Below are 13,970 nucleotides of genomic sequence, written 5' to 3' on the forward strand. Positions count from 1 at the left end.
TGTTATAGCAGGTAGTCTAGAATCTTTACAGCAGGTAGTCTAGAACCTGTTATAGCAGGTAGTCTAAAACCCTTACAGCAGGTAGTCTAAAACCCTTACAGCAGGTAGTCTAGAATCTTTACAGCAGGTAGTCTAAAACCCTTACAGCAGGTAGTCTATAATCTTTACAGCAGGTAGTATAGAACCTGTTATAGCAGGTAGTCTAAAACCCTTACAGCAGGTAGTATAGAACCTGTTATAGCAGGTAGTCTACAACCCTTACAGCAGGTAGTCTAAAACCCTTACAGCAGGTAGTCTAAAACCTGTTATAGCAGGTAGTCTAAAACCCTTAAAACAGGTAGTCTAAAACCCTTACAGCAGGTAGTCTAAAACCCTTACAGCAGGTAGTCTAAAACCCTTAAAAGAGGTAGTCTAAAACCCTTACAACAGGTAGTCTAAAACCCTTACAGCAGGATGTCTAAAACCTGTTATAGCAGGTAGTCTAAAACCCTTACAGCAGGTAGTCTAAAACCCTTTAAACAGGTAGTCTAAAACCCTTACAACAGGTAGTCTAAAACCCTTACAGCAGGATGTCTAAAACCTGTTAAAGCAGGTAGTCTAAAACCCTTACAGCAGTAGTCTAAAACCCTTACAGCAGGTAGTCTAAAACCCTTACAGCAGGTAGTCTAAAACCCTTACAGCAGGTGGTCTAAAACCCTTAAAGCAGGTAGTCTAAAACCCTTACAGCAGGTAGTCTAAAACCCTTACAGCAGGATGTCTAAAACCCTTACAGCAGTAGTCTAAAACCCTTACAGCAGGTAGTCTAAAACCTGATATAGCAGGTAGTCTAAAACCCTTACAGCAGGTAGTCTAAAACCCTTACAGCAGGTGGTCTAAAACCCTTACAGCAGGAGGTCTAAAACCCTTACAGCAGGATGTCTTAAACCCTTACAGCAGGTAGTCTTAAACCCTTACAGCAGGTAGTCTAAAACCCTTAAAGCAGGTAGTCTAAAACCCTTACAGCAGGTAGTCTAAAACCCTTACAGCAGGTAGTCTTAAACCCTTACAGCAGGTAGTCTTAAACCCTTACAGCAGGTAGTCTTAAACCCTTACAGCAGGTAGTCTAAAACCCTTACAGCAGGTAGTCTAAAACCCTTACAGCAGGTAGTCTAAAACCTGTTTTAGCAGGTAGTCTAAAACCCTTACAGCAGGTAGTCTAAAACCTGTTATAGCAGGTAGTCTAAAACCCTTACAGCAGGTAGTCTAAAACCCTTACAGCAGGATGTATTAAACCCTTACAGCAGGTAGTCTAGAAACCTTTACAGCAGGTAGTCTAAAACCCTTAAAACAGGTAGTCTAAAACCCTTACAACAGGTAGTCTAAAACCCTTACAGCAGGATGTCTAAAACCTGTTATAGCAGGTAGTCTAAAACCCTTACAGCAGGTAGTCTAAAACCCTTAAAACAGGTAGTCTAAAACCCTTACAACAGGTAGTCTAAAACCCTTACAGCAGGATGTCTAAAACCTGTTATAGCAGGTAGTCTAAAACCGTTACAGCAGTAGTCTAAAACCCTTACAGCAGGTAGTCTAAAACCCTTACAGCAGGATGTCTAAAACCTGTTACAGCAGGTAGTCTAAAACCCTTACAGCAGGATGTCTAAAACCTGTTACAGCAGGTAGTCTAAAACCCTTACAGCAGGATGTCTAAAACCTGTTATAGCAGGTAGTCTAGAATCTTTACAGCAGGTAGTCTAGAACCTGTTATAGCAGGTAGTCTAAAACCCTTACAGCAGGTAGTCTAAAACCTGTTATAGCAGGTAGTCTAAAACCTGTTATATCAGGTAGTCTAAAGCCTGTTATAGCAGGTAGTCTAGAATCTTTACAGCAGGTAGTCTAAAACCCTTACAGCAGGTAGTATAGAACCTGTTATAGCAGGTAGTCTAAACCCTTACAGCAGGTAGTCTAAAACCCTTACAGCAGGTAGTCTAGAATCTTTACAGCAGGTAGTCTACAGCCCTTACAGCAGGTAGTATAGAACCTGTTATAGCAGGTAGTCTACAACCCTTGCAGCAGGTAGTCTAAACCCTTACAGCAGGCAGTCTAAAACCCTTACAGCAGGATGTCTAAAACCTGTTATAGCAGGTAGTCTAGAATCTTTACAGCATGTAGTCTAGAATCTTTACAGCAGGTAGTCTAAAACCTGTTATAGCAGGTAGTCTAAAACCCATACAGCAGGTAGTCTAAAACCCTTACAGCAGGTAGTCTAAAATCCTTAAAACATTTAGTCTAAAACCCTTACAGCGGGTAGTCTAAAACCCTTACAGCAGGTAGTCTAAAACCTGTTACAGCAGGTAGTCTAAAACCCTTACAGCAGGTAGTCTAAAACCTTTACATTAGGATGTCTAAAACCTGTTATAGCAGGTAGTCTAGAATCTTTACAGCAGGTAGTCTAGAACCTGTTATAGCAGGTAGTCTAAAACCCTTACAGCAGGTAGTCTAAAACCCTTACAGCAGGTAGTCTAGAATCTTTACAGCAGGTAGTCTAAAACCCTTACAGCAGGTAGTCTAGAATCTTTACAGCAGGTAGTCTAGAATCTTTACAGCAGGTAGTCTAAAACCCTTACAGCAGGTAGTATAGAACCTGTTATAGCAGGTAGTCTACAACCCTTACAGCAGGCAGTCTAAAACCCTTAAAGCAGGTAGTCTAGAATCTTTACAGCAGGTAGTCTAAAACCCTTACAGCAGGTAGTATAGAACCTGTTATAGCAGGTAGTCTACAACCCTTACAGCAGGCAGTCTAAAACCCTTACAGCAGGTAGTCTAGAATCTTTACAGCAGGTAGTCTAAAACCTTTGCAGCAGGATGTCTAAAACCTGTTATAGCAGGTAGTCTAGAATCTTTACAGCAGGTAGTCTAAAACCCTTACAGCAGGTAGTCTAAAACCCTTACAGCAGGTAGTCTAAAACCCTTACAGCAGGTAGTCTATAACCCTTACAGCGGGTAGTCTAAAACCTGTTATAGCAGGTAGTCTAAAACCTGTTATAGCAGGTAGTCTAAAACCTGTTATAGCAGGTAGTCTAAAACCCTTACAGCAGGTAGTCTAAAACCTGTTATAGCAGGTAGTATAGAACCTGTTATAGCAGGTAGTCTAAAACCTGTTATAGCAGGTAGTCTAAAACCCTTACAGCAGGTAGTCTAAAACCTGTTATAGCAGGTAGTCTAAAACCTTTACAGCAGGTAGTCTAAAACCTGTTATAGCAGGTAGTCTAGAATCTTTACAGCAGGTAGTATAGAACCTGTTATAGCAGGTAGTCTAAAACCCTTACAGCAGGTAGTATAGAACCTGTTATAGCAGGTAGTCTACAACCCTTACAGCAGGTAGTCTAAAACCCTTACAGCAGGTAGTCTAAAACCTGTTATAGCAGGTAGTCTAGAATCTTTACAGCAGGTAGTCTAAAACCCTTACAGCAGGTAGTCTAAAACCCTTACAGCAGGTAGTCTAAAACCCTTACAGCAGGTAGTCTAGAATCTTTACAGCAGGTAGTCTTAAACCTGTTATAGCAGGTAGTCTAAAACCCTTACAGCAGGTAGTCTAGAACCAATGCAGTTGGAAGTTTTCTAGAACTCTTACACGGGTAGTCTATAATCCACACAGCAGTCAGTCTAGAACCTGTTAAATCTCTGTGACAATGGACAATAAAGTATTCTTCTTCATCATCTTCTTCTTTAGCCATGAGAACCTGCTTCTGTTGCAGGAGACCAGTGCTGTGCGGGAAGTGTTTTGTGAGTACCAAAAGGCAGGAACAGGAACCATCCGAGAAAACACTACCCAGAGTATTGCCAGGGACCTGCTCTTCCTCAAACAGCTGTCCAAGGTACAGGTGTACACATCATAGAAGGGGCAGGGTACTATGTGGATGGCACCCACTCTGAGGACACCAGGAAGATGACGGTTGGGAAGGTTTATGGTGTAGTATATATAGTTTGTGTCTGATGTGTACTGGCCTATTTGTAGGAGACGGTGTCTCAGTAAGACACTTCCAATTGGCTTTGGTCAGCTGTCTCCCACCTGAAGGAGTTATGGCCAGTTTGTGTCCATTGTCTAATAGTTAGATAGACTACTGTGAGGATGGCAATCCCCCCAGGAGATAATAGATAGAAGGGGATGCAAAACTTGATGAGGCTAGTAGTGCACAGTGTCGTGCAACGCAACTTGCACTGCAGAAGACAGAGGATGACTGTTAGTTGGGTCAGGTTTAAGTAGGGTGGTGATTAAGAAGAGTGAGGACAGGTGTGAAGGCAGATCTGCAATGTGTTGCAACAAATGCTGTTGAGGAGCTGTGTTCACGGCAACTAGTTAAAGTGTTGCAAAAGGCTTGTAAACTGATTGGCAGTTAGTAACATCTGGTGCTTGTTAAGTTAGTAGGGAGCTGCATTCAAGGAAACTACAGTAGTTCAAATGTTGCATTCAAGTCTGGTCCTCTCTCCTGAATTTTTGTTAATTCTTATCACCATCAAAAACAAACAAGATTATCATCACAATAAACCTAAACGGGAGGCTTAACAGCCAATGTGTATTTTTTTATATATTTTTTTATTTCTCCTTTATTTAACCATGTAGGCAAGTTGAGAACAATTTCTCATTTACAATTGCGACCTTGTCACGAGGGACTGGATGTGTGAGATAAGAATCAGGCGCAGAGAGCAGAAAGTTCCACAGGGAAAAGTGCACTTTAATATGGCACCAAAATACAATGCCCAAAACACAGGGTGTGAAAATACTAACCAACCCAAAACACAGGGTACACGGTCCGGAGCACTAACAACCCCAACGTCTCAACACGTAACACGAAGAGAAAACAAAACAGTTCAGCCAGCTGAACAGACACTAAACAGAAATTAAACACCCACAACCAAAATGGGGAAAACAGGCTACCTAAGTATGATTCTCAATCAGAGACAGCGAACGACACCTGCCTCTGATTGAGAACCATACTAGGCCAAACACATAGAAATATAACAACATAGAAAAAGGACTACACCAACTCACGCCCTGACCAACCTAACACAAAGACATAAAAAAGGAACTAAGGTCAGAACGTGACAGACCTGGCCAAGATAAAGCAAAGCAGTTTGACACATACAACAACACAGTTACGCATGGAGTAAAACAAACATGCAGTCAATAGTACAGTAGAAAAATAAGTCTATATACAATGTGAGCAAGTGAGGTGAGATAAGGGAGGTAAAGGCAAAAAAAGGCCATGGTGGCAAAGTAAATAAAATAGAGCAAGTAAAACATTGGAATGGTAGATTTGCAGTGGAAGAATGTGCAATGTAGAGAGAGAAAATAGGGTGCAAATGAGCAAAATAAATAAATACAGTAGGGGGAGAGGTAGTTGTTTGGGCTAAATTATAGGTGGGCTATGTACAGGTGCAGTAATCTGTGAGCTGCTCTGACAGTTGGTGCTTAAAGCTAGTGAGGGAGATAAGTGTTTCCAGTTTCAGAGATTTTTGTAGTTCGTCCCAGTCATTGACAGCAGAAAACTGGAAGGAGAGGCGGCCAAAGGAAGAATTGGTTTTGGGGGTGACCAGAGAGATATACCTGCTGGAGCGCGTGCTACAGGTGGGTGCTGCTATGGTGACCAGCGAGCTGAGATAAGGGGGGACTTTACCTAGCAGGGTCTTGTAGATGACCTGGAGCCAGTGGATTTGGCGACGAGTATGAAGCGAGGGCCAGCCAACGAGACCGTACAGGTCGCAGTAGAGGGTAGTATATGGGGCTTTGGTGACAAAACGGAGGGCACTCTGATAGACTGCATCCAAAATTATTGAGTAGGGTATTGGAGGCTATTTTGTAAATGACATCGCTAAAGTCCAGGATCGGTAGGATGGTCAGTTTTCAATGGTATGTTTGGCAGCATGAGTGAAGGATGCTTTGTTGCGAAATAGGAAGCCAATTCTAGATTTAACTTTGGATTGGAGATGTTTGATGTGAGTCTGGAAGGAGAGTTTACAGTCTAACCAGACACCTAGGTATTTGTAGTTGTCCACATATTCTATGTCAGAACCGTCCAGAGTAGTGATGATGGACGGGCGGGTGGGCAGGTGCAGGCAGCGATCAGTTGAAGAGCATGCATTTAGTTTTACTTGTATTTAAGAGCAATTGGAGGCTACGTAAAGGGGATTTGTATGGCATTGAAGCTCGTCTGGAGGGTTGTTAACACAGTGTCCAAAGAAGGGCCAGAAGTTTACAGAATGGTGTCGTCTGCGTAGAGGTGGATCAGAGACTCACCAGCAGCAAGAGCGACATCATTGATGTATACAGAGAAGAGAGTCAGTCCAAGAATTGAACCCTGTGGCACCCCCATAGACCCCCATAGACTGCCAGAGGCCCTCCGATTATACTCACTGAATTCTATCAGAGAAGTAGTTGGTGAACCAGGCGAGGCAATCATTTGAGAAACCAAGGCTATCGAGTCTCCCGATGAGGATGTGGTGATTGACAGAGTCGAAAGCCTTGGCCAGGTCAATGAGTACGGCTGCACAGTATTGTTTCTTATCGATGGTGGTTAAGATATCGTTTAGGACCTTGAGCGTGGCTGAGGTGCACCCATGACCAGCTCTGAACCAGATTGCATAGCGGAGAAGTTATGGTGGGATTCGAAATGGTCGGTAATCTGTTTGTTGACTTGGCTTTCGAAGACCTTAGAAATTTGTAGGGGTCCAGATTTTGCAGCTCTTTCAGAACATCAGCTGACTGGAATTGGGAGAAGGAGAAGTGGAGAAGCCTTGGGCGAGTTGCTATGGGGGGTGCAGTGCTGTTGCCCGGGGTAGGGGTAGCCAGGTGGAAACCATGGCCAGCCGTAGAAAAATGCTTATTTAAATTCTCAGTTATAGTGGATTTATCGGTGGTGACAGTGTTTCCTATCCTCAGTGCAGTGGGCAGCTGGGAGGAGGTGTTCTTATTCTCCATGAACTTTACAGTGTCCCAGAGCTTTTTTTAGTTTGTGTTGCAGGAAGCTAATTTCTGCTTGAAAAAGCTATCCTTGGCTTTTCCAACTTTCTGTGTATATTGGTTTCTAGCTTCCCTGAAAAGTTGCATATCACGGGGGCTTTTCGATGCTAATGCAGAACGCCATAGGATGTTTTTGTGTTGGTTAAGGGCAGTCAGGTCTGGAGAGAACCAAGGGCTATATCTGTTCCTGGTTCTAAATTTCTTGAATGGGGCATGCATATTTAAGATGGTGAGGAAGGCATTTTTTTTTAAATAACCAGGCATCCTCTACTGACGGGATGAGATCAATATCCTTCCAGGATACCCCGGCCAGGTCGATTAGAAAGGCCTGCTCGCTGAAGTGTTTCAGGGAGCGTTTGACAGTGATGAGTGGAGGTCGTTTGACCGCTGACCCATTACGGATGCAGGCAATGAGGCAGTGATCGCTGAGATCTTGGTTGAAAACAGCAGAGGTGTATTTAGAGGGCATGTTGGTTAGGATGATATTTATGAGGGTGCCCGTGTTTACGGCTTTGGGGTGGTAGTATTACTATTTTAATAGTAAACTTACTATTAACATTACTATTAAAATAGTACTCACTTATAGGAATGGGTCATTGCTTACAAGTTGCTAGCTACTGTATCCTATAAAGCCATCACTGAAAACCACATATTTAATCTAACTTCTGTGGTTTGGTCACTTCCTGTTCTTCAACAAACTCTAGCTGGACTGAAGATGACGAAGTTTTGAAAAATTACAACTTTGCACAAGGGGGTGTTACAAGTCCAATGTGCTGTGGACGACCCCATTGAAATGAATTACATCCGGCGCAATGTAATGGAGTGCCTATGGTTAATGTGAATGAGGTATAACACCGGATGTCTCTGTCCAGCTCACAGACATCATCGTCAGCGAGGTGCTCCAGAGGGTGGACGGGACAGAGATTGGCTGCAGCTGACCAATCATGGACAGTGAGAAGAAGTTGATGCAGGCCACTGCACACGCTCATATCGAGCTGGGCTGCCCAGTCATCCTCCACCTGGGCTGGAACCCTGGCGCCCCACTGAGATAGTCTGCCTCCTGCAGGAGGCTGGAGAAGACATCAGCAAGACCGTCATGCCACACCTGGACAGGTGAGGGTTCTCAGGACCCAGACTGGACTGGATATGGAGGGGGTGACAGGACTTATGATATGGCTATGGCTAAGAGTTTTTCCTGGTCTGGAAAAACTATGGGCCCTACATGGGTTTATAATATGGTATAAACTATTATACTTATAAATCAAGCTTCTATATACCTGTTATGTTCAGCAAGGTAATAATGCTTATTGTGGAGTATTTTCATCTGCTGAAGACAACGGTACAGTAGCATCTGTGATGCGGGACTGTAAATTATTTATAGTGGGGGTTTTCTAACACAGAACCATATTTGACAATGGAGAGCTGTTGGAGTTTGCTAAAATGAGGAATAACCTGGAGTACAACCTGTTTGGAACAGAGATGCTGAACTATGCCTATAACCTGGAGTACAACCTGTTTGGAACAGAGATGCTGAACTATGCCTATAACCTGGAGTACAACCTGTTTGGAACAGAGATGCTGAACTATGCCTATAACCTGGAGTACAACCTGTTTGGAACAGAGATGCTGAACTATGCCTATAACCTGGAGTACAACCTGTTTGGAACAGAGATGCTGAACTATGCCTATAACCTGGAGTACAACCTGTTTGGAACAGAAATGCTGAACTATGCCTATAACCTGGAGTACAACCTGTTTGGAACAGAGATGTTGAACTATGCCTATAACCTGGAGTACAACCTGTTTGGAACAGAGATGCTGAACTATGCCTATAACCTGGAGTACAACCTGTTTGGAACAGAGATGCTGAACTATGCCTATAACCTGGAGTACAACCTGTTTGGAACAGAGATGCTGAACTATGCCTATAACCTGGAGTACAACCTGTTTGGAACAGAGATGCTGAACTATGCCTATAACCTGGAGTACAACCTGTTTGGAACAGAGATGCTGAACTATGCCTATAACCTGAGGTACAACCTGTTTGGAACAGAGATGCTGAACTATGCCTATAACCTGGAGTACAACCTGTTTGGAACAGAGATGCTGAACTATGTCTATAACCTGGAGTACAACCTGTTTGGAACAGAGATGCTGAACTATGCCTATAACCTGGAGTACAACCTATTTGGAACAGAGATGCTGAACTATGCCTATAACCTGGAGTACAACCTGTTTGGAACAGAGATGCTGAACTATGCCTATAACCTGGAGGTGGATATGCCCAGTGACAGCCAGAGAGTCAAACTGTGAGAACTCTTTATGTTGCTACCAAACTACCTACAGATTTAGGATCTTAATTTAACACTGTTTCCCACAGCATGAACATAATCCTGCAGGAACAGGAAATGTGAATTATTGTGTGGATTATAATTTATGGACATTTATGTAGAGGTTGATTCATGTTTAGTTAGGACAAATCAAGTCTGAAAGTTATAAATTGAAATTACTAACTTTAGAAGCATTTTAAAATCTCAACTACACTACAGGTTTGCATTTCCTGCAACTAAAGGGTGATCAAATGAAGACCATACATCCTGCACTAGACAACCAACAGCCTAACAATGTCTATGTGGTTGTCTCTATCTACTTCACAATACTTTACAAAATGTAAACAGCAAAATAACACCCATGTATCTGTTTCGTTGTGTGTTCATGTGCGAGTGTGGACCTCCATCTCTCCAGTGTGGCGTTCCTGGTCCAGGAAGGTTATGAGGACAACATTGTCATCGCCCATGACATCCACACCAAGAACCGTCTCAACAAGTACGGAGGCCAGGACTACTCACACATCCTGAAGAACATTGTGGCCAAGATGCTGAGCAGAGTGATCAACCAGACCCAGGTGGACAAGGCCCTCATAGAAAACTCTAAACACTGGCTCACATTCAAATGAAGGATCAGAATCAGATCACCCAGACAGAGGAAGCCTGCTCCGTAGGCCTTTGTCTTTTGTATCAGCTATTGAACACAGTAAAAAATGTTTTTATACGTTTGTTATTACTTGCAAATCACCAAACAAAATTGACGTCAGAAGTTGACACTTTTTATTATTGCTACTTCGCTGTGATGTACTGAATTGAAATGTATTATGGAGAAGTAAACATGGGAAAAAATTGAATTGTTGAACCTTCTGACAGCTGAGTGAGGAAATTATTCAATTTATTTCACATAAGAGCTATGACTGAATCAAAGCTTCAAGTAATGTTTGTAATTAATCATTAATACTGTAAGCAAAAAAACAAAACCATCTGCTTTGTAGAGTGATCCTCAATACTATAGCCTTAGTCGCACAAAAGGCCTAATTTCCATCCAAAATTCTCAGTTTGAAAAGAAATGGAAGACTAAATGTAAATGCGGCAGCAACACAGAAGCCCAATGTAATTTAAAAAGACAAAGCCACAATTTCTGTCCAATCAAACTCAAGGACATGGTCTGCACATGGTGCTTTACTTGTAAATATTGTGCTGATTAGTTTTATTGAAAGCAGTAACAGCTTTGTCAGTAGTAATGACATTTCACAAACAGTCTTTGATAAGTAGTAGCATTAATAAATGTGTATTCCCCATTTGATATTTTTGTATGGCTAATAAAGACTAGGGTACCAAAAGGGCACTGACAGAGCTAACTCTTTCAAAGTTTTCTTAATCAATATACTGGGCATTCAAAGCTTGTTAGATGAGTTGTTGTGATGTCACATGGTGGAGTGGCTATGGGAGGGAGCTGGTTGGACGGTAGGTCATCCTGAAGGACATGGTCTCTCCTTCTGGGAACAGGTGGCATCACAGAGTGACTTCACCACATGATCAATGACATCACAGCAGACAATACATAACCATTATGTCACTTCAGGACAGTGTGTGATAGGATAAAAAAGTTAGGAAGTGCAGGTACAGTAGGAACGTCTCCTGTGTTCTGATACATCACCAAATGGAACATTCAGAGGAAAAATGTGACCACGGAATATTTTTCTATTTCCAATGCTCTGTTTAAATTATAATTTACTTTTTGATTTGTTGCTGTTTGTAGAACAGGAATACTGTGCAGAAATCATTAAAATAGTTGGATTTATTTTCTCTGATGGCATGTTTTTCTTCCAGATAATGTTTCCATATCAAAAACTTGCTGTAGGCCTAATCAATCTTAGTCAAGCACTGAGCACTTAATTCCTTCTTCAGAAAAAGTTGAATTGGACAGAAGGCATATATATACATTATGATCATGATAGCTATTTTACACTCATGCAGTAGTCTGATAAAACACTAGTAATGGTCAGAACAACACTGCAGTAAGTAACCCAACTAAAGTAAGAAGATGCAGACAGAAACACACCAATCATTACTTCCTGCAGTACACTTTTAATCACCTATATGCGTTGCCTATGTTTTCCTATTCCATAGACTCTAACATGAACTGAGATGCGTTACAAGACCATTTGAAACATTAATTAATTGACCCAATTGCAAAAGCAATGAAGCATTAACACCATTCCTGTTTAACCTGTTGTACATAATATGGGCTTATACACATGCAACTTTGACTCATCTCCTTCCATGTTTCCACGTTTGCAAGTTCATCACTGGGCATTGCATAATTGGGGTTTTACGCACGAAATGAAAGGTCTATTTAAGCGTGTTAATGTTCACTTCTGCGTCAAGATCCCCCTGTCTCTCTGTAACCACATGTCTTCTAAACGACAGCGGTGTAGCCAATCCAAAGGAGAGAATAATAGCAGATGAAGGTGCAGTGAACAGCCTAGTAGAATATATGGTGTTCTGTTAATCGGCGTAGACAATGAATCCGGAGAAGGTGCTGTACTTGTTGTTGTTGCCCCCGTGCGCCTTGCCCCCGTCCAGCTTGATGTAGATCTCATCGCCGGGCTCGAGATGCAGGACAACACTGTTGCTGGCATAATCGTAGTTCTGATCGGCGTCTTGGGCGATAGCGCTCGCTCGCACCTGGAGAGCATTGTTATTAGTCACCAATCTTTCTGATACCATGTTTTTATTTATGTTCCGTTAACACAACAATCAATGCAGTATCATTTGGTCATGTTAGTGAACTGGAGTTTCAGTAATGAAAGGGGCGTAGAGCGGGAACTTCAACACCACTGACAGCGACGCTTTGATGAAAGCGGTGCGTAAAATTGTAGTCTAAGCTGTTTTATGTTTTGAATCCTAATCAACAGTTGCATATTATAGATGAGAAAGAAGTGTTATGTTTCAGTTTCATTTGATTGAACAAGTCAGTATATGTCTCACCTGGTTGTTCTTACAAAGATCAGCCCACATACTGGTGCCATCCCCGCCTCGCATCAGCACATGGTAAACGAAGAAGTAGATGCCCGGTATCGAGCAGGTGAATTTCCCCGTCGTAGGGTCGTAGTGGTTGCCAAGGTTGGTGACTACGTCGTCAAATTTCAGCACTTCGTAGCCCTCATGCTGTTTTTTCAGTCCGGCGTAGAACGCTATCTTTGGAAACGTGTTGTATGTGGCTGCGCTTATGGCACCTGTGGCTCCGGGCGTTCCGGGTAGTCCTGGTGGACCGGGCCCTCCTCTCTCCCCAGGCGGGCCGGCAGGTCCGGGTGGTCCTGGCTCACCAAGAGGACCCCTAGGGCCAATTCTTCCTGTGCGTCCGGGCTCCCCTTTTGGACCTTGGATTAAGGTTGGTAGAGACTGGACCAAGCGGCTGTCTCTGATGGTATTGGCTTTGTCCGTGGCCGTGGACTTGGTCCCGTGGGGATCACACACCATCTGACAGGATCCGAGCATTTCGTAGCGCGCGGATATGCCGGCGGAGTTGACCAGCACCGGAATCAGGATAACCAACACTAGCACCATGACTACTCCACAAACACCTGTGGCGATCATCCGCGTCCTACCGGCCAACCTCCGAAGTGGACGGTCTTCCAGTCTGCTTCTGGACGAAATCTTGCCGGATGAGAGGGATTCTTGTTGCCGGTGCACTTTAACGATCAGAAAATAACGAATAAATGTGTGTGCGTAATCTATACAAGGCAGGCTATTGAAATGTTATCCCGCGTCCTTGTCTTGAAATGGTATTGATAAATTCAACTTTTACGCCCCACAAAGTCCATTATTTTTTCTCCTTTCCGCACTGGTATGGCTCAATAACATCACATTGGAGCCTTTCATTTGTATTAAACTAACACTCGCAATAGTTTATAGATGTAGCATCCACTTTCTGCCTACGCTTTTGCGCCAATTGGGATAAAGCATACACATACAAGTTCACCTGCCACCATGCTACGATGTCTTCGAGATGGTCACAGTGATTACCTTTTCGTGAATGTTTGGAGAGGGGAGGAGGCTAGCTCTGATATCAGATGGATGTTAAGGGAAAGGTACTCAGGGGGGGGGGGGGGGGGGGGGGGGGGCTGCAGTCTCATATTTGAATGTCCACTAACAGAGTCATGTTGTTTGTAGAATGGCCTTTCTGGATGGCCACAGAGGACATCGGCTGTACAATTGGTACCTGGTCACACCTCAGGTCCCCCTGTGTCCAATTAATCATTCTGGAGGAAATCAATAAAGTCATAGAGACAGAGGGCATTGGGTGGGGGGTGGGTGTATGACCCCATATACATTGAAAGATGAAATGACAGGCTACCTCGGAATGATGACGCAATCAACTGAGAGACATTTAATTTTTTGAGGTTCAGATGTCAGATTCAGTCTTAGGGCGAGAGGTTAAACCGATGTCCTATCTCACCGTGGTAATTAAAGATCCCATGGCATGGATGTGAGGTAACTTTAGAACCACAGAAGGTGTGTCGGAGTGTTGTTTGACTGATGAAGAGCTAATTGGTGCAGTCGGGGAGGGATGACGTTAGGATGTTGCCATGGGTTACCATGGGTGGTGTGGCTGCGGAGAGGCAGAGGAAAGACATATT

The 13,970-nt window shown here is 43.1% G+C and overlaps 1 protein-coding gene and 1 pseudogene across 1 annotated transcript; one reads left to right on the forward strand and one right to left on the reverse strand.

The window, feature by feature from the left end:
• The first annotated feature begins 3,668 nt into the window (after nucleotides 1–3,668).
• Nucleotides 3,669–9,953, forward strand: LOC139386748 (N-acetyltaurine hydrolase-like; annotated as a pseudogene).
• Nucleotides 9,954–11,835: 1,882 nt separating this feature from the next.
• Nucleotides 11,836–12,983, reverse strand: LOC139387081 (complement C1q-like protein 3). The gene is made up of 2 exons (XM_071133066.1): nucleotides 12,319–12,983; nucleotides 11,836–12,015 (listed from the first exon to the last, which is right to left on the reverse strand). Exons 1-2 carry the CDS (start codon nucleotides 12,925–12,927, stop codon nucleotides 11,836–11,838), a joined length of 789 nt encoding a protein of 262 aa, XP_070989167.1. The 5' UTR covers nucleotides 12,928–12,983.
• Nucleotides 12,984–13,970: the final 987 nt, after the last annotated feature.

The sequence above is a fragment of the Oncorhynchus clarkii genome, chromosome 28, assembly GCF_045791955.1.
Source record: "Oncorhynchus clarkii lewisi isolate Uvic-CL-2024 chromosome 28, UVic_Ocla_1.0, whole genome shotgun sequence".
In the NCBI taxonomy this organism is placed as follows: domain Eukaryota; kingdom Metazoa; phylum Chordata; class Actinopteri; order Salmoniformes; family Salmonidae; genus Oncorhynchus; species Oncorhynchus clarkii.